This window comes from Leopardus geoffroyi, chromosome A3 (assembly GCF_018350155.1).
Source record: "Leopardus geoffroyi isolate Oge1 chromosome A3, O.geoffroyi_Oge1_pat1.0, whole genome shotgun sequence".
NCBI classification, from domain to species: domain Eukaryota; kingdom Metazoa; phylum Chordata; class Mammalia; order Carnivora; family Felidae; genus Leopardus; species Leopardus geoffroyi.
Genome location: NC_059336.1, coordinates 62660529 through 62678330, shown reverse-complemented (window position 1 = coordinate 62678330; position 17802 = coordinate 62660529). Strand labels below are relative to the sequence as shown.

Here is a 17802-nt window from a genome sequence, read left to right as displayed (position 1 = left end):
ATTTCATAAAGCTAGTGTGAGAACAGATGGGTCACAGGTACAAAAAGGCCCAGGTGTATGTAGTAATCGAGAATGTGAGAGCAGCAGGTTTCAAATGGATAGAGAGAAAGGATAATGGATTCTTCAATAAAGTTAGAACCTTACCTTAGCATAGAAAAATAAATTCCAAATGGACTGAAAAACTAAAGGTAAACAAACAAATGCATTATAAGAAAACACAAAAACAGAGTTTCAGTATAGGATAATGGAAAGTTCTAGACCTGAATTGTGGTGATGGTTGCACAGCAATGTAAATATACTAATGCCACTGAACAGCAAGCCTAAAGCCTAAAATAGGGCAAAATGATAAACTGTACATATGTATTTTACAATTAAAAAAATAAAATATAAAAAAAACACAGACAGATTATATTCTTGCAATGGGAAGAGCTTTCTTAAGACACAAAACCTTGGAGCTACAAAGGGAAAGATTTGAAGATTTTGCTACGTAAAAAAAAAAACTTTCTTAATGTTTATTTTTGAGAGAGACAGAGCATGAGTCAATGGGGCAGGTTCACAGGGAGAGAGAGAGAGGGAGACAGAGGTTCTGAACTGGGCTCTGGGCTGATAGCAGCAAGACTGATGTGGGGCTTGAACTCACAAACCATGAGATCATGACCTGAGCTAAAGTCAGACGCTCAACCTACTGAGCCAAGCAGGTAGCCTCGCTATGTAAAAATTTTTAATGTATCATAAAAGATCCCAAAACAAATATCAAAAAACAAGCACTTAATACTTCAACAGAAAGAAAAAAAAAAGCAGTTGACGGAAGTATATACAACTTGTATAATAGACAAAGGACTGGAGTGACTAGATGGATCCAGTGTCCGACTTCAGCTCAGATCAGGATCTCGGGGTTTGTGGGTCTGAGCCCCGCGTTGGGCTCTGCATCTTACAGCTCAGGGCCTGGAGCCTGCTTTGGATTCTATGTCTCCCTCTCTCTCTGCCCCTCCCCTGCTCAGGCTCTGTCTCTCTCTCTCTCAATAATAAATATTTTAAAAAATTTTTAAATAAAGGAAACATCTGAATGTATAAAGCTGCTATAAATCAAAGTAGAGACAGAACATGATGAGTATTTCATAAAAGACATACAACCTCATCAGTAATCAGAAAAATACACATTTAAACAATTTCACTTCAGGACTTCAAGCTGTATTACAAAGCTGTAATCAAGACAGTATGGTACTGGCATAAAAACAGACACTCAGATCAATGGAACAGAACAGAGAACCCAGAAATGGACACACAAACATATGGCCAAGTAATCCTTGACAAATCAGGAAAGAATATCCAGTGGACAAAGTCTCTTCAGCAAGTGGTGCTGGGAAAACTGGACAGCAACATGCAGAAGAGTGAACCTGGACCACTTTCTTACACCATACACAAAAATAAACTCAAAATGGATGAAAGACCTAAATGTAAGACAGGAAGCCATCAAGATCCTTGAGGAGAAAACAGGCAAAAATCTCTTTGATCTTGGCCGCAGCAACTTCTTACTCAACACATCTCCAGAGGCAAAGGAAACAAAAGCAAAAATGAACTATTGGGACCTCATCAAAATAAAAAGCTTCTGCACAGCGAAGGAAACAATCAGCAAAACTAAAAGGCAACTGACAGAATGGGAGAAGATATTTGCAAACAACATCTCAGATAAAGAGTTAGTATCCAAAATCTACAAAGAACTTATCAAACTCAACACCCAAAAACAAATAATCCAGTGCAAAAATGGGCAAAAGAGATGAAAAGACACCTCTCCAAAGAAGACATCCAGATGGCCAACCGACACATGAAAAAATACTCAACATCACTCATCATCAGGGAAATACAAATCAAAACCACAATGAGATACCACCTCACACCTGTCAGAATGGCTAACGTTAACAACTCAGGCAATGACAGATATTGGCAAGGATGCAGAAAAAAAGGAACCCTTTTGCACTGCTGGTGGGAATGCAAACTGGTGCAGCCAACTCTGGAAAACAGTATGCAGGTTCCTCAAAAAATTAAAAATAGAACTACCTTACGACCCAGCAATTGCACTACTAGGTATTTATCCAAGGGATACAGGTATGCCGTTTTGAAGGGACGTAGACACCCCAATGTTTATAGCAGCACTATCAACAAAGCCAAAGTATGGGAAGAGCCCAAATGTCCATCAATAGATGAATGGATAAAGATGTGGTGTGTGTGTATGTGTGTGCGTCTGTGTATATACATATATGTACACACATATATACGTGTATATATACATATATATACACATATACATACGTGTATATATACATATACATATATATGTATACATATATACACATCCATATATATACATGTATGTACACACATACATACACATATGCAATGGAGTATTACTCAGCAATCAAAAATAATGAAATCTTGCCATTTGCAACTATGTGGATGGCACTAGAGGGTATCATGCTAAGGGAAATTAGAGAAAGACAAGTATACAACTTCACTCATATGAGGACTTTAAGACACAGAACAGATGAACACAAGGGAAGGGAAGCAAAAAATATAAAAACAGGGAGGGGGACGAAACATAAGAGACTCTTTTTTTTTTTTTTTCAACGTTTATTTATTTTTTTTTTTGGGACAGAGAGAGACAGAGCATGAACGGGGGAGGGGCAGAGAGAGAGGGAGACACAGAATCGGAAACAGGCTCCAGGCTCTGAGATGGCTCAGAGCCAGACGCGGGGCTCGAACTCACGGACCGCGAGATCGTGACCTGGCTGAAGTCGGATGCTTAACCGACTGCGCCACCCAGGCGCCCCCATAAGAGACTCTTAAATATGGAGAACAAATAGAGGGTTATTGGAGGGGTTGTGGGAGGGGGGTTGGGCTAAATGAGTAAGGGGCATTAAGAAATCTGCTCCTGAAACCATTGTTGCACTATATGCTAACTAACTTGCATGTAAATTTTTAAAAAATAATACTAAAAGAAAAAGAAAAAAATTAAAAAAAAAACACTTCACTTCACTCATCAAATTAATAAATTAAATTGAAAATACTGATTTCCATAACTGATAAAGGCATAGGAAAATAGGTATTCTCATCGTTGTGGTTTGAACTGTAACCAGCAGAACCTCTGAAAGACAATTAGCCAGCAGCTAGCCAGGTGTCAGATGCACAACTCTCCACTATTGATCTCTAGACTGTAGAAAGCTCCCAGAGGCACACAAAACTCAGGAGCGAGGGTGTTCACTGAACCATTATTTTCTGTATCAAAAACAAAACAGCCCAACTCTCTAACAGGAGGTGGTGAAATACACTTTCGTACATCCACCTAGTGAAACATGAGGTAGCAACTGACAAGAAGTAGATAAGTCTCTATGTAACCCACAGGGAAGCATGTCACAACATGTGTTGTAAACAAAGGCCAGTTACAAAATAGTCCATATTCTCCATCCCATTTTTGTCAAAAAAGTAAAATAAGATAATATACTTTGTATAGCAAGAAAAATCTAGGAGAATGCATACCAAGCTGTTAGTGGGTTATCATCTCTGAGAGTGGTATCATGGGAAATTTTCACTTTCTAAATTACTTCTGTAATTATTTCTGTAATGTTTGAATTATTTAAAATAAGCACATTTCTGTAAATGAAAAATAAGGAATTAAAAAAAAAAGAAATAGGGGCGCCTGGGTGGCGCAGTCGGTTGAGCGTCCGACTTCAGCCAGGTCGCGATCTCGCGGTCCGTCAGTTCGAGCCCCGCGTCGGGCTCTGGGCTGATGGCTCAGAGCCTGGAGCCTGTTTCCGATTCTGTGTCTCCCTCTCTCTCTGCCCCTCCCCCGTTCATGCTCTGTCTCTCTCTGTCCCCAAAAAAATAAACGTTGAAAAAAAAAAAAAATTAAAAAAAAAAAAGAAATAAAAACACCTCCACTTTTCTGCCAAAAAGGCCGGGGGGGGGGGGGGGGGGGCGGTAACTATGATCCCAATGAATGCCAGGTAACAATCTCTGTGCAGTATTTCCCTCTAAAAAGGAGGAGGCAGAAGATCATCTAGAACAGTTGGAAGCTGTCAAGTGCCAATAGGGGCCCGCCCCCCACTTCCTGGGCAGGGCTGGTGTAGTGGGAACGACGGGAACAGGGCCTGGCTTTCTGTCATGGCAGCCTGCATAGCACCCTCGCTCCCACGAGGGAAGGCCAAGGCTGAAAGGGTCAGTGCACACTTGAAGGAAATCACACTCAACACTGGACTCCAGCTATTTTTTTTCTTTTGTCTCTGATCTCTGGGTAGCTCTCAGATCATGACTTAAGATTAGAAACATTTTACGTGACAAGGTTACAACAGAAATCCAATCAGCTACAAGGAACTGCTGGTGACTTGTGGGTAAGAGCTATAGAAATCTAGTGTGTCCTAAAAAGATGGAATGAATGCCAAGAGCTGGAACAGCACAATGTTGGAAAACTGGTCAAAGAAAGGGTGTTAATCAACTAACTCACCTCTACCACGACCTGTGAATGATGAAACCAAGAATGGGAAGAGAAAAGGAATGGAGAGGGAAAGCAAACAAAACTAACTTACTGAGCACTGCTACACATCTGAACATAGTTCCATGTTTAATCCCAAAATAATCCAGGGGTGCCATGGAAGAGGAGACTCAAAGAAGTCCACAACTTGCTCAATATTACAAAGCTAGAAACCCCTAGGTCTGGATTTGACCATGGTCTGCCTACAAGTCCAGTGCACTGGCAGCTACTCTGATAAGCCAGTCAGTCGGCCCCAAACTTCCCAATACCGGAGCCTGTGTCCTCAGTCTTTCCAGGCAGACTCACCTGTGAGCTGGAGGGCAGCGCCTGGGAGTTGGGCTCCTCTGACGGGGCTGCTCCTGAGCCCATGGGGCTCAGTGTAGTGATTCGGCTGGGCTGGCCACGCAGTGTCAGAGTAATGGTGGTAGGGACCTTCAAGCCTGACAGAGATGGGGGGAAGGTTGTTTTTGATCATAGCCTCCGTTTTCTTCTCCTGGAGAGTTTCTTCACATCACACACCACCCCCTCGGCCTCCCACCTCAGTTTCCCCAACTGGGTCATCTACGCTCTATCAGTCAGTCTGAAAGGCAACAGGAAACAGCTGTGTTCTTTCGACCTCTCTGGGGGCTGGTCTCACACAGCTGAATCCTTGGGGGTCAATGCCAGGACCCTGGTGAGTTGGGTTCAACAACATGGCTTGCCCATGTGAGATGGGAAGGTCCTGGGGAAAGATCCCATATCTAAGAGTCCCCACGGCTGTCATGAGAGACTCACCTGATGCTTGGTTAGAGATCTGAGCCAGGCCAGGGAGGCTGCTTGCCAACTTAGCGAGGCCCCCATTGGTCAGCAGCTGGTGGATGGCTGTGGGCTTCCCACCAGGAGTGGCACCCAAGGAGGAGAGTGTGGTGGCCACAGGAATGGTACGTACAATGGTGCTGGTGCCCGTGGTGATGGCACCCAGGCTCTGCATGGGGGTGGGCAACTTCACACTGGTGGCCTGTGGGACACACAAGCCCAGGTGATCAGAAGCTATTGCCCAACAGCAATGTTCGAGTATGGAGGGCCCATAGCATTAAAGGCTACCATCCATTGAGCACCTACTACATGCAAGGTACTCTTCCAGGCATTTTCCATATACTAGCTTACTTAATCCTCAAAACAACCCTTTGAGAGAGATACTATTATCCTAATTTTACAGACAAGGAAACGAAGACACAGAGAGATCAAAAAACTTGCCCAAGATCACACAGTAAGTGATGGAGCCTTAACCTCTGGTAGTTCCCAGGGTGAAGTCAGAAGGCTGTCTTGACCCAGATTCCAGACCCAGTTTCCCTGTCAAAACCAACTAAACTGAGAATGCCTCCTCCCCACACCTGCCCAACCCAGCAGAAGGCAGATGTGCACCTGTGGGGCTGGCCCTGGGGAGGGATTTGCTGGGAGGCCAGAGGTCTTGCTGCTGATATCCTGCAAGCTGAAGCTGAGACCTTGAAGGAGGCTGCTGGCTGATGTAGCCCCTAGGAGAGGATATAACAGATGTCAATATAGGCTCAAGCCCTTATCCCAAGAGCAGCCGCACCCATCCATCTTCAACAACCAACTAAAATACCAATGCTCTTTCCCTGGGACATTTCCAGGGCTCTCAGAAAGATGCCAGGAAGGACTCCCCAGGCATGCACACTGCATGCCCACATGAGGAAAGCTACTATTCTAGACATACTGCCTTGGATTTGCTCTGCATATCCCAACCTGCTCTAAACTACCTGTCCAACATCTTGGACAATTTTAGGAAAACCAGAGAGTTGGAATCCCACTTCAGAAATCTAAATTCCATCCCTTCCAGGGAAGGGGACAGCTTCTTAAGCCAAAAGAATTCCAAATACCTGATTTACACTTCACTACACACAGCCCAGTGGCCACAAAGCAAAGAGGGAGGTCCTCCTGAAGGAGGACACCTGCACAGCCTTGGCCCTGCTGGACTCAGGCAACCAGCCTTCCCATGTAGCGTGGGGTGGTGAAAGTGAGGAGACAAGCAGAGGCAGAAAGGTGCCTCATCTTGCTAATGCTAGTACAGCACAATCTCCAATTTTCTGCAATCAGATGTGTTTAAGAACACCACAGTGAACATAATACATACATTTCCCACCAGCTATTTCTCCTCCTTATAGTACAAAAGACACTACCTGCAGACTGGGCTCTTTACTCACTATAGATATTAAGACCAAGAACTCTCCCACTTTAAAGCTAATTCTAACTTCACATCAAGCCTCTCTGAAAGCCTGCAACCCAGAGGAGAATCCTCCAGATTCAGCTGCTTTCCTAGGACCACCCTCCAGCAGCAGCTGAAAGGAGATTTTGCTGGGAGGCGGGAAATGTTGGGCTACCAGATACCTGGGAGGGAGCTGCCAGCAGAGGTGGCCACTAGGCGGCTCTGGAGTGTATGCAAGGCACTGGGTGCAGTGCTGCTGGAGACTGAGGAGGCTGGGCTGGCTGAGACTCCCCCTTCAGAAGCATTTGACCTGGAGACGAAGACAGGAGCTCCGTTATTCAAAGGTTGGAGGGCAGCAGACCCCAGCAACACAGGGAGGGTTATAGGGCCCAGCAAGGCTTTCTAGACACTAGAATCTATAGTTTTCTTTGTTCCACTTTCTGAATCTGGTCTCTAATCCTTCTGAAAGTCAGGCCTAAAATAAAAATTTCAAACCTTAAAGCAAGAGCTATGGGAAGCTTTGCAAATTTTCAGTAAAAAAGAATTGAACTGATCCCCTCCCTGCCCCACGGCACCGCCCCCCACCCCCCACCCCCACCAAAAAGGCAAAGATCCCACTGAGAAAAAAGTCATATTCCCAAAACTGACAGAACCCAGACTATCATCTTTCCAAAGCACGAAATGGACCAGAGAAAAGGTAAAAAGAAAGGTTCGGAGCCAGAAAAGCTAAGAAACAGACTCACTTGGTAGTGGTGAGAAGCCCTGTGAGCTCCTTGGGCCCTGCTGAAGCCTGCCCCAGCGTCATGGTGATGGGCTTCCCTCCCGCAACTGCAAAACAGAAAACCCCAAGGCCACTGGTCAGTCCTGCTTGGCCCCTTTCAGGGTTTCACAGCCCAGGCTAAATCCAAAATACTATGAACAAAGACTGGAAGAAGAAAAATGACGAATAAGTAGAACAGTAAAATAGGGAGAGCTGGAGGTATTTTTTCTTCCATTTTCTAAACTTTTTGTAATATTTTATTATATTTTTTTCCTAAAGATTTTAAGTAATCTCTATACCTTCCATGTGGGGCTCAAACTCAGGACCCTGAGATCAAGAGTTGCATGCTCCTCTGAACCAGCCAGGTGCCGGAATATTTTATCTTTAATTGAAACTGATAGAGAACAAAATATAATGATGCTCTGGATGCTCCCCCTGATCCTCATTCTGCCTTCCTGATTATTCTAGTTCAGATCAGGTCACTGCCCACTTTTGCCCCACATGCTACCTTGTGTCTTCTCTGCTCCAGGCACATCTTACACTGAAGTACAGGCTGAGATGTCCAGCAAGTAGCCACCAAGGCAGCAATGATGTGTGCTCTGAGAGAGCTCGGTTTTTATTTAGACAGGCGAAGAGACACTCACCTTCTGGAGCTCCTCCTTGGGAAGGAGTACAAGGCCCTCCAGCTGTGTCCCCTTGGGAGATAAGGGACACCTTAATCTTCGGTCGCTTGGAGGTCTTGCTGCCAGGAAGAGGACTGGAAGGATGGTGGCGCTTCAGCTGGACCCTAAGATCCTCTTTCTCTGCCTCCTCCGTTTGTTCTGATGAAATGGGAACTAAGAGATGGAGCTGAGGTGAGGTCTTCCACAATCCAAAAAAGACCGAGAGACACTGACAGACAGTAGCAGCAAGGGCATGACTGTGTGTCACATACAAAGTCACACTTCAAAGGCAATTGCCAATGATTCAGTCCCACCTAACTCAGGTCCCATCTGTGGTAGACACCATCTTGTCCTCTCAGGGAATGGCTCCATGCCCAACCCTTACCCTGTTCTGGAGTAGGCTCTGAGGGAGGAAGGGAGCTCTGAGTTGGTAGAAACAAAAAGGAAACGAGAAGACACCCTGATCTTGCCTAGCGAAGGCCAACCAAAAAAGAGAGGACTCACTATAGTGGATATAAGCAGTGCTTCCTGGACTCAAACAATGTAATAATTTTCCTCTTTCAAGCCCAACCTCACATCATACAGCTGGGGGACAGTAAACATTCCACAAAGAAGCAGCAGAGAAGCACACTACCCAGTCCTCTCAAAAAAAGAGACTTTCACAAGGCTCTCGGAGTCCTACTCTGTCCTAAGCACCCAAGGTTGAAGATTTGCTTGCCAAATGAAGGCAACAAGAAGGATTATTGCCAGGAATTAAGGGTGGCTTTGAGTGGCTACTAGGTAAGGGAGCATCTCAGCCAAGACAACTTTATAGCTCCTGCCCAAAAGTAACAGGGCAATGGTGGTCCATGTCACAACTAGTCCCCAGGTCTTTTGCACTAGTACAGAGAAAGGCCAACTGTTCGCACATGAGCTTCCCCCTCCACTGAATCAAACAGACTCATCCTGCACATGGCCAAGCCTCCAGGACTCTGAAGTTATCCTTCAGGTTTCCTCAGAGATCCCCTTCTTTTTTTTTAATTTATTTTTATTTTAAGTAGGCTTCCCACCCAGAGTGGAGCCCAATGTAGGGCTTAAACTCATGACCCTGAGATCAAGACCTGAGCTGAGATCAAGACTCAATGCTTAACCAACTGAGCCACCCAGGCACCTCAGAGATCCCCTTCTTTTTAAAACCAGAAGCCCACTCCAGTCCCTCTTCTTAGCATAGGCAATCAGGGGAAGGGTGGGGAGGAAAGCAGTAGTATATGAGGATGGCGGGCAGGGATGGGACTCCTGGCCTGGGCCACAGAGAGCTACGCCGGACCACAGGGCAATACCAACTGGAAGGACCACTTAGGGGACAAATGCAGTGACTAAAATCAGAATAGGAAGGAGAGTAAAAGGGAGAAGAGCTACAGGTTTTATGCTTATTATAAGTGGCTGATGTGCTTGTAGCAGCCAGGATGGAAGCAGGAAACCAGAGACAGGGAGAAAAACACACAAGGAAACTCAGGTTCACAGGCAATGGGCCACAGGCACACATAGGAGAAGCACAGCCAAGAACCACAAGAGACAAAAAAAAAGAAAAATCATGACAGGCCAACAGAAAGTACAGAGAAAAAGCAGACTATGGAGTAACCAAAAGAAGTCAGCCAAGAAAAGAACTGAAGACAAAAAGGCAGAAAAAGAAAAGTAGCAAACCAGAGACAAATGAGAAACAGAATGGGGAAGGAACTGAGGGAAAAGTGGACAGAAGCAGAGAACAGAGCGTGAAAAGGTGAAAGGAAAAGCAATACTCACCAAAAAGACAGGAGGAGGTGCCAGGAGGAAGAGCTTTCCTCACCAGCATATTTTGTTTCAGAAAAGCAGCAAACTGTGCTGGAATGAATCAGAAAGAATTACAGAATCACAGCCAGCCAGAGAAAAGAGAAAAGGAGAGGAAGAAAAAGATATGAAAATGTTCTAGAAAATGGTCATCATGAGCCCCTTCCAGAATTACTGCATGGGTTCGAAACCTAACTCCCATGGTGATTCCATGGAATCACCTATAACTGAAAATAATAAACGTACCTGCTTCATTTGCCGTTGCCACGATTCAACGAGCAATAGCAAGTCAAGTGCCAAGAAGACAGCATGGCACATAGTCAGGGCTCCATAAAAGTTAGCTATAATCATTCCCTCTTGCCTCTGAGCTCTGTCAAAGTCAGGGCGCTAGGACTGCTGCTCTGCACCATATTCTGGGTCCTGTTTCGAACCCAGGTCACCAATCACCCTTCAAGAACTCCTTAGATTCTCAACTAATTATCCCCTCCATAAGCAGAGCCAACCACTGGTTCTCTCTTCATCAAAAGCCTATGGAAACACCACCCACCCACCCACCCACCCAGAACTTGGCTCTGGCCACCACTTAAGAAGATCCAGGTCACAGACCATCCACACTAGAAGCTTGGCCTTTTTTCCTTTTTTTTTTTTTTTTTTTTGCCTTCACAGATCCCCTCACACACTTGTGCTCCTTGTTAGCACCACTCTTAAGGGCACCTTCTTAAGATGCCTGGGTTTAAGTCCTTTGGCTCTACTAAAAAGAAACACAGGGGAAGTGAGCAGATCAGCCTGCTGTCATCTCTACATCTCTCTACTGGACAGCCAGCTCTGGTGCTGCCACTTTCCAGGCATGTGAGACCTCAGATGATACATGCTCCTGGATACATACACACACAATGACCAAGGGGCCTTACCTCAGGGCTGCCCAACAGGATCAAAATGGGGGCATGGGGAGAGCCACTGTTTCTTTTCCACCTACCCGCAAAACTCTCCCTTTTCTGTAGCTTTAGTAGCACTCATTGTTCTCCAAACTCTGATCTCAACCATACAAACATTTCCCAGTCTACTCTAAAACCTATCTGCAGAGAGACTGATAAACTTCACTGAAAGTCTCAATATGGGAGGCTGAGCCTTCAAGGTAGAAACAAAGAAAGTGCATGATGCCAGTTGAGTTGCCCTAGAATCTGATGAATAAAGCTAATCACCCTGTCCACATGATCTGAAGAGTGTCCTGATTGCAGGAGTGGCTGGGCAGGGCCTAAAACAGAAGAAGTAGCTTCCCCAACTGGGAGTCAGAAAAAATTTTTAGGCAAATACACATGGAGTCAGCTCATAAAGCCTAACTCCCCAGAACACCAATGCAAAGCTGTAATTAGTGGAACTATACAACCCCACTAATGCACAGACCTTTTGTGATGTCTTACTCTTGAAAACAATCCTCAGTATTCATTTCAACCTAATTTTGTTTGAACAGAAATGTGGGAAACGGTGCCTCTCACATGCCCCAGAAGTTACAGAGGTCAATACTTTCCAAATGCCATATGATGTCACTGCAGAAGATAACCTGAGAGGCCACTGGGCCAGGAGGAGCCAATACCTTGCGCTTGTTTGTGGGTCAGCACAGCTTCTGTCCGCTGCACATGTCTCTTCAGGAGCTGAGAGCTCCCGATTTGACTGGACTTCTGGGCAGAGGTCACTGTGGTCACTTTGGTCTTGGGACTGGAAGTGGGGCTGCTGGACACACTGGAAAGATCCTGAGTAGGGTGAGAAGAGTAAGAGCTGAGCCAATGCTGTTTGGATTTAACCATTAATTATCAAGTCCCCTGGAACTCCCTGGTCAGGAATTCTCCTCATAGCAACTCTAAGGCCTACAGCACTGGCAAAGTAGACAAGCATCCCTAGGAACCAAATCCACAGTCTTCCTTCCCCAGCAAAAGCACTCCCTCCCTGCCTACATTACCTCTGAGCCTGAGGGTGAGGCAGGAAGCTTGGCAGCTGGTGAGGCAGGCCGACTGCCCCGCTCCGGGACCTCAAAGGCCAGGTCTCTGCGGGCTGCATCCCGAGGCTTCTTCTTCTTCTCAGCATCCTGATCCCGAGGCTCGGAGCCCATGTGCCCTTCGGTGCGAGTGAGCACTCCAGTCAGAAAGTCCACGATCTCATCCTAGTATGAAGAGGGGCCCAGGCCTCTGAGTCCTTCAGTCTAGGGAATAGGAACCTCCCCGACAGGGTTAACTCAATTCAATCAACCCTGCCTTTGGCGTCAGGTGTGCCTTCAGTCCTTCTCCAGGCACACAGAGCCAGGCACAAATCCAAGCCTCAGTCAAAGACCAGCAGGAGCCTATGCCCCAAGGCCTCTGTGGAGTGGTGTTCTGGGATGGTTGTGCTCCCTCACTCCTCCAATAAACTCTTTCTCCCCTGATGCTCTGTATGCATCTTAGACTGTCACTCTCATTTCTCCTTTCCTTTGCTTATGATTTAGTTCTACCAGAGGCCCCAGTGGATCCTCCTTCAGAGCCAAAGAGGCTGCTGCCAACAAGATCAAGCCTAAAGGTTACAGAAAGGCAAGCCTAGCTGAGAAAAACACATAAAGCAACTGTGTACCTGAATACATCTGTCCACCATGCTCTGAGTCAGTCCCTCTGATTTCTTCTTTGTTTTGCTTATTCTAAGAGACAGAGACAGAGAGGCGAAAATGGCATCACATGGAAGCGATTGTGTTGGTTATTTTCTAGGCTCAGGAAGGAGGACTACGTTAGCCCTCACGCAGTTATCACAACCTCTCTGAACCTGTTTCCATGTCTGCAAAACGGGGAATCATAACACCTCACTCATGGAATAGTGAGGGTTACAAAAATAACACATACAAAAAAACAAATAACATATGGAAATTGCCTAGGACTGTGCACTCCAGAAGTCCTATACCTTTGGCTTCACAGATAAACTCTATCTGACTTCTAAGACCTTATCTAGAAGTCTCCCAACGGAGGCCCAAACCCTGAGATCACTGGTTGCTGTTGAAATGAGATTAGTAGAAGAGGAAAGGTGGTCACAGGTTAGTTCTAAAGGGATAAGAGAAAATGGCCACAGATGCCTGCATTCTCCTCTTTGAAAGCTAGTCTGAAAACCCCTGGCTTCTGACTGAGGGCCTAAGCAAAGAGAAAAACAGAGCCCCCAATGACAGGGTAGAGAACAACATTCTGAGTCTCCAAATTCTGAGACCCTAATTTACTAGCTGTTGGCCTCTAACCTAGGGTAGCACCCTCATCTTACAGATAAGGATCGCTGAGTCCCAAAAGTTAAGCAGTTTACCCAAGCTTCTTAGCAAAGCAGCCAAAACTAAATTAAGGTCTCCCAATCCTCAGGCTGATGCTCATGGCATCATGCAAATATGTCTCATAAGCAGCCTCCCGACACAACTCCATGAAGGTATCCCCACCTCTCATGTTCCCTCCCTGCCACTCAACACACACAAGATACCTTTCTACAAATAAGAACGTCTGAATGACCAACAAAGACAATCAATTTACATGAAAACACTACCTTGAGAACCAAAGCATTTGCTTCTAGGCCCAAAAGAAGCTGCCAAATGACAAAGACCAGGACTTCTCCAAAACATCTCTGGGTAAGAAACTGACAAGACAGATGGGGGCAGATACTTGCTTTAAGCTACTAGCTAAAAAACACAAATGAAATTAAATCTCAGGGCGCCTGGGTAGCTCAGTCAGTTAAGCATCTGACTTTGGCTCAGGTTATGATCTCGTGGTGAGTTCGAGCCCTATGCTGGCCTCTATGCTAACAGCTCAGAGCCTAGAGCCTATTTTGTATTCTGTGTCTCCCTCTCTCTCTGCCCATCCCCCAACTCATGTTGTCCCTCTCTCTCAAAATTATAAACATTAAAGAAAGTTTTTAAGAAATTAAATCTCTAAAATTGAGCATATAAAAAAAGGAAGCCCAATAAATGACACAATCTCTTTTTCAGTACATTTCATGAAAACACAATTAAAGTCCCTACAGGCAGCCAGTCTTGTAAGGGACCAGTGGCCATCTCAATGACCAAAGGTGCCCCTTCCAAACTCTGGCTGTTTTTACTCCAAAATACATAAAAGGATGCTTAATACAAATAAAATCTAAGTTCACATACATCCTTAGTAAGGAAAGAAAATATAAAAAATGCCTACCCCAGTGAAAGCACAGTGACCAAGACTGCCTTCACAAGGTCTCAAAGTATCTCCTTCCCATAGGGTAACTACTAATCACAAAGGGAAATATAGTAACTTTACAGTGGAGAAACCTGGAAGATGCCACCTTAACCATACAATCAAGGTTAACACCATCTATGATAAGACACATCAACTTCATGTATCCCCAGAGAAGATGTGCTGAGGGCTTATCACCTCTCGCATTCCTGCCAAAAATGCATATGCTCTACCTAATCACAAAAATGTTAAAAACCTACATTGAGGGGCAGCCTACAAAATAACTGGCCACAAGTCTTTAAGATGTCAAGGTCATGGAAGACTAAGGAATAGTATCAAATTCATGGAGACTGAGGAAACAAGGCAACTAAAAACAACATGTGATCCTGGACTGGATACCACACAGAAAAAGGACATCAGTGAAACAATGGACAATATCAGCACCTACAGATTATAGTGTCATACAATGTTAATTTTCTCATTTTGATAATTATACTTTTGATATGTCAGACATCAACATGTGGAAATCTGAGATAAGGGTATGTAAGAATTTTTTGTACTATTTTTGCAACTCTTTATAAATCTGAATTAGTTCATGTAAAACAGTTCCCGTTTTCACGGAAGCAGATTTAGTCTATAGTTACATCATCACTTCACAGGCATCTCTCCAACACTGTAACATGGCTCTCTCACAGCTCTGGGAGAACCTACGCACCTGAGATTATCGTCAGCTCCCCCAACTACCACCAAGCTGTTCTCAGCTCGAATCTTCTCCCGGAAATCCTCCATGGCTTCAGGATGACACTGCAATGAATTCTGCCCAATGACAAAGAGGACTGGAGTCTTCATATCCAAGAGGGGATCATCCACATCCTAAAACATGTATAAATTTTACTATCAGCCAATTAATATTCACTGTGCACTGACCTGGCAAGTCCACTGAGGGGAGTCAGCCTGGCAACTACAGTCACTAACCAGTTTGGGCAAGGTATGCACCCCCTTACCCTTACCAGCCAATGACCCAGCAATCAGCTACACCCCATGCTTACCCCTCTGGGACCATCCACAGTAAGTAAAGGAAACCCAAGGCAGACAACTGCAGTGACGTACTCCATCACTGACACCTGGAAATAATACAAAAGTTTGTCTCAAGGTCAATTTCACTGTAGCTACATCCAGAGCTACCACCCAGAGTCCGGAGGTGGTCCAGACCTACCAGCTAATCCCATCTCCTCCCCACCAGTCCTAATCCTCAAGGGTACCAGCCATAGTGGCAGCAGTAAGAGCACAGGGCACAAGATACACTGTACCACCTGGAGAACTGAAGCCCTGAGAGGATCCCAGTAGAGGGCTGAACCACAGGATGGGAAGTTCAGTGCTTCCAATCCTACCAATTCTCTATACTAATGTCTTGTTCACTTTTTCCTCCACTAATAGCAAATGCAATCAGGAGAACACAAATATTGCTCTTCTTCCTTACATGAAGAAAATCTCTCCTTTTTGAATTTAATAGTTAGCTCCCAGGCACTTGCAGTCGCTGACTAAATTCTGCCATTCCCAGGACCAGGGAGTTTAGGGAGATAGCCCTCTTCTTCTGGTGGCCCTGGATGTCATACTTAACCAGACGACATGAAGCAGCACAGACTTCGCTTATTTGATCCACTTGAAAACTGGGGCTTTGGACAGGTCAGGGACACTTACACAAGCTAATGTACGTAAAATAATAAAGAAAAGGTTCCCTGATGTCTTAGAAAAGCATAGAATATGAACACAACATCAAATTCCAAAGCTATTAAAATTTATGCCTGTTACAATTATCATTTTTTTGGTGGGGTTTTTTTTTTTTTTTTTTTTTTTTTAGATGAGAGAATAGTATTTGCATTTGGTGGGGGAAGAATATTTTTTTCAGAAATACATGCTGAAATATATATAAATGAAATGATATTTGGGATTTTCTTCAAAATAATCAGAGGAAAGAGAAAGTGGGCAGGAGTAAGATGAAAGGAGCCTGATCATAAGTTAATCACTGGTAACGCTGGGTGAGGGGCTCACAGGGTTTATTATAGGACTATTCTCCTTTTAAGTTTCTGCTTAAAATTTTCACAATAAAGTTAAAAAATCGTCTTCTACACTTTAAAACGCATTTATGTAGGCAGATCATCTAGCACAGTGCCTGGAACATAAAAAAGAACTCAGTGGTAGCAGTCAGCAGTACTAGTATCTATCATAGAACAACCTCCAAATGAGATGGGAATTACTTACGTGACAGGCCACCAATGCTCCTGTATTCCAGCCAATCAAGATAATGGGTTTGTGGGGGAAATGGCTGTGAATCTTTGCGGGAAGAGAAAGCAGACAGTAAGACAGGAGGCTATAGCTGGGTGCAGAACAACCCCAGAACGCTGGGTGTGCCCCAGTGAACTGAGGGCATTCTCACCTCCAGCACTTTGCTTCTCACTGCCCCAATCATATGCTCAAGACACTGCAGAACTCCTACTCCACTACCATTGTTCAGCAGATGGGTGGCTACGGGGATGACCTAAAGGAAAGAAAGTGGCAGCCATACCAGCAGAAGTTAGTTTCAAATCTTCTCTCAATTCTGCCTAACCTACCCTAAATCTCTTCAACCTTAGATAAGCACCATTCAAATTAAAAACCAAAAGAGAGTGGAGGGGATGCTCAACATTTAAGTCCATCCATTTTGATCCCCTCCTGCATTCTGTCTGCTTAGTCCTCCAAGCCTCTATGTCCACCCAGAAGACAGTTCCGCTTGTTCCCACACATACCTTGCCTAAGCAGGATAGCTGAGATTGCCAGAAGCGGTGGCGGCGTGAGGTGGGGAACACGGAGCTAGAAGGCCCAGAGGACGCAATGAGAATGAGAGGAGAGCCAGGGAGTTTGCTCTAAGAAGAAAGAACGCCAACAGAGAACCAGTGAGGAAGAGGTGCTGCTCCACAAAATCCCAAGTATCCCAATACCTTTCTTATCCCAACCAATGCTAATTTCCTTATGAAACTATGCTAAGCAGTATACACAACCAGTTATTAATGGGAAAAGTTAAACAAGTCATTTATTACCCTCTTGCTAAGATTCTGAGACTGGATTCTAAAAACTTCATGAGCCAAAGTTAAGTTTTGAGCTGCTCTAACTTACTGGTTTGTTATGAGAAAGCACCCCCACAGCAGGATCCCAGGGCCTCTTCAACAGGAGGGACAAGGCCTCAGCTCCTGCAGCCCCAGTCTTCGTGTTAGATGACACAAGCATCCGGTCAATCAAAGTAGGGATCTAAAAGCAAAAGCAAAGATGCTTCCAGTGTGAAGCAAGAGACCTGTCCACCAACAGTAATAGGGTGGGAGGACAGAACCCCATTATGAGCCACAGACAGACTTCAACTAAGCCTCTCAAACTTTACTCAGGGGCAAAAGTACAAATAAGTGGATAGTTGAAAAGTATGTCTCCCATCACTGAAGGTAAATGGATACAATCCTCTGGAAAGGACCCCAGTGATATGCATCAAGAGACTTAAATACTTAAATTCATTCCTATCCCTTTCCCAAAGGATTCTACTTCTGAGAACCTTTCCCAACAAAATATATCAAAACCACAAACACACACATATAGGGTTCGCGGGGGGGGGGGGGGGGGGGGGG

At 44.9% G+C, this 17802-nt stretch overlaps 1 protein-coding gene across 15 annotated transcripts in view; it reads right to left on the bottom strand.

Moving 5' to 3' along the window:
* Positions 1–17802, bottom strand: part of KANSL3 (KAT8 regulatory NSL complex subunit 3) — a 44100-nt gene that overhangs the window by 5929 nt on the left and 20369 nt on the right. For 9 of the 15 annotated variants that reach the window (XM_045445831.1, XM_045445832.1, XM_045445830.1 and 6 more), the window contains 16 exons: positions 17306–17437; positions 16939–17055; positions 16590–16691; positions 16415–16486; positions 15202–15276; positions 14868–15025; positions 12558–12621; positions 11917–12117; positions 11554–11710; positions 9936–10013; positions 8136–8327; positions 7475–7559; positions 6914–7041; positions 5930–6039; positions 5300–5522; positions 4832–4965 (listed from right to left, as the gene is read on the bottom strand). In XM_045445831.1, the coding sequence (XP_045301787.1) occupies positions 4832–4965; positions 5300–5522; positions 5930–6039; positions 6914–7041; positions 7475–7559; positions 8136–8327; positions 9936–10013; positions 11554–11710; positions 11917–12117; positions 12558–12621; positions 14868–15025; positions 15202–15276; positions 16415–16486; positions 16590–16691; positions 16939–17055; positions 17306–17437 (2028 nt within the window). Of the gene's footprint in view, positions 1–4831; positions 4966–5299; positions 5523–5929; positions 6040–6913; positions 7042–7474; positions 7560–8135; positions 8328–9935; positions 10014–11553; positions 11711–11916; positions 12118–12557; positions 12622–14867; positions 15026–15201; positions 15277–16414; positions 16487–16589; positions 16692–16938; positions 17056–17305; positions 17438–17802 lie in introns of those variants that run through there. The other 6 variants (XM_045445835.1, XM_045445837.1, XM_045445833.1 and 3 more) reach the window with 2 other exon arrangements.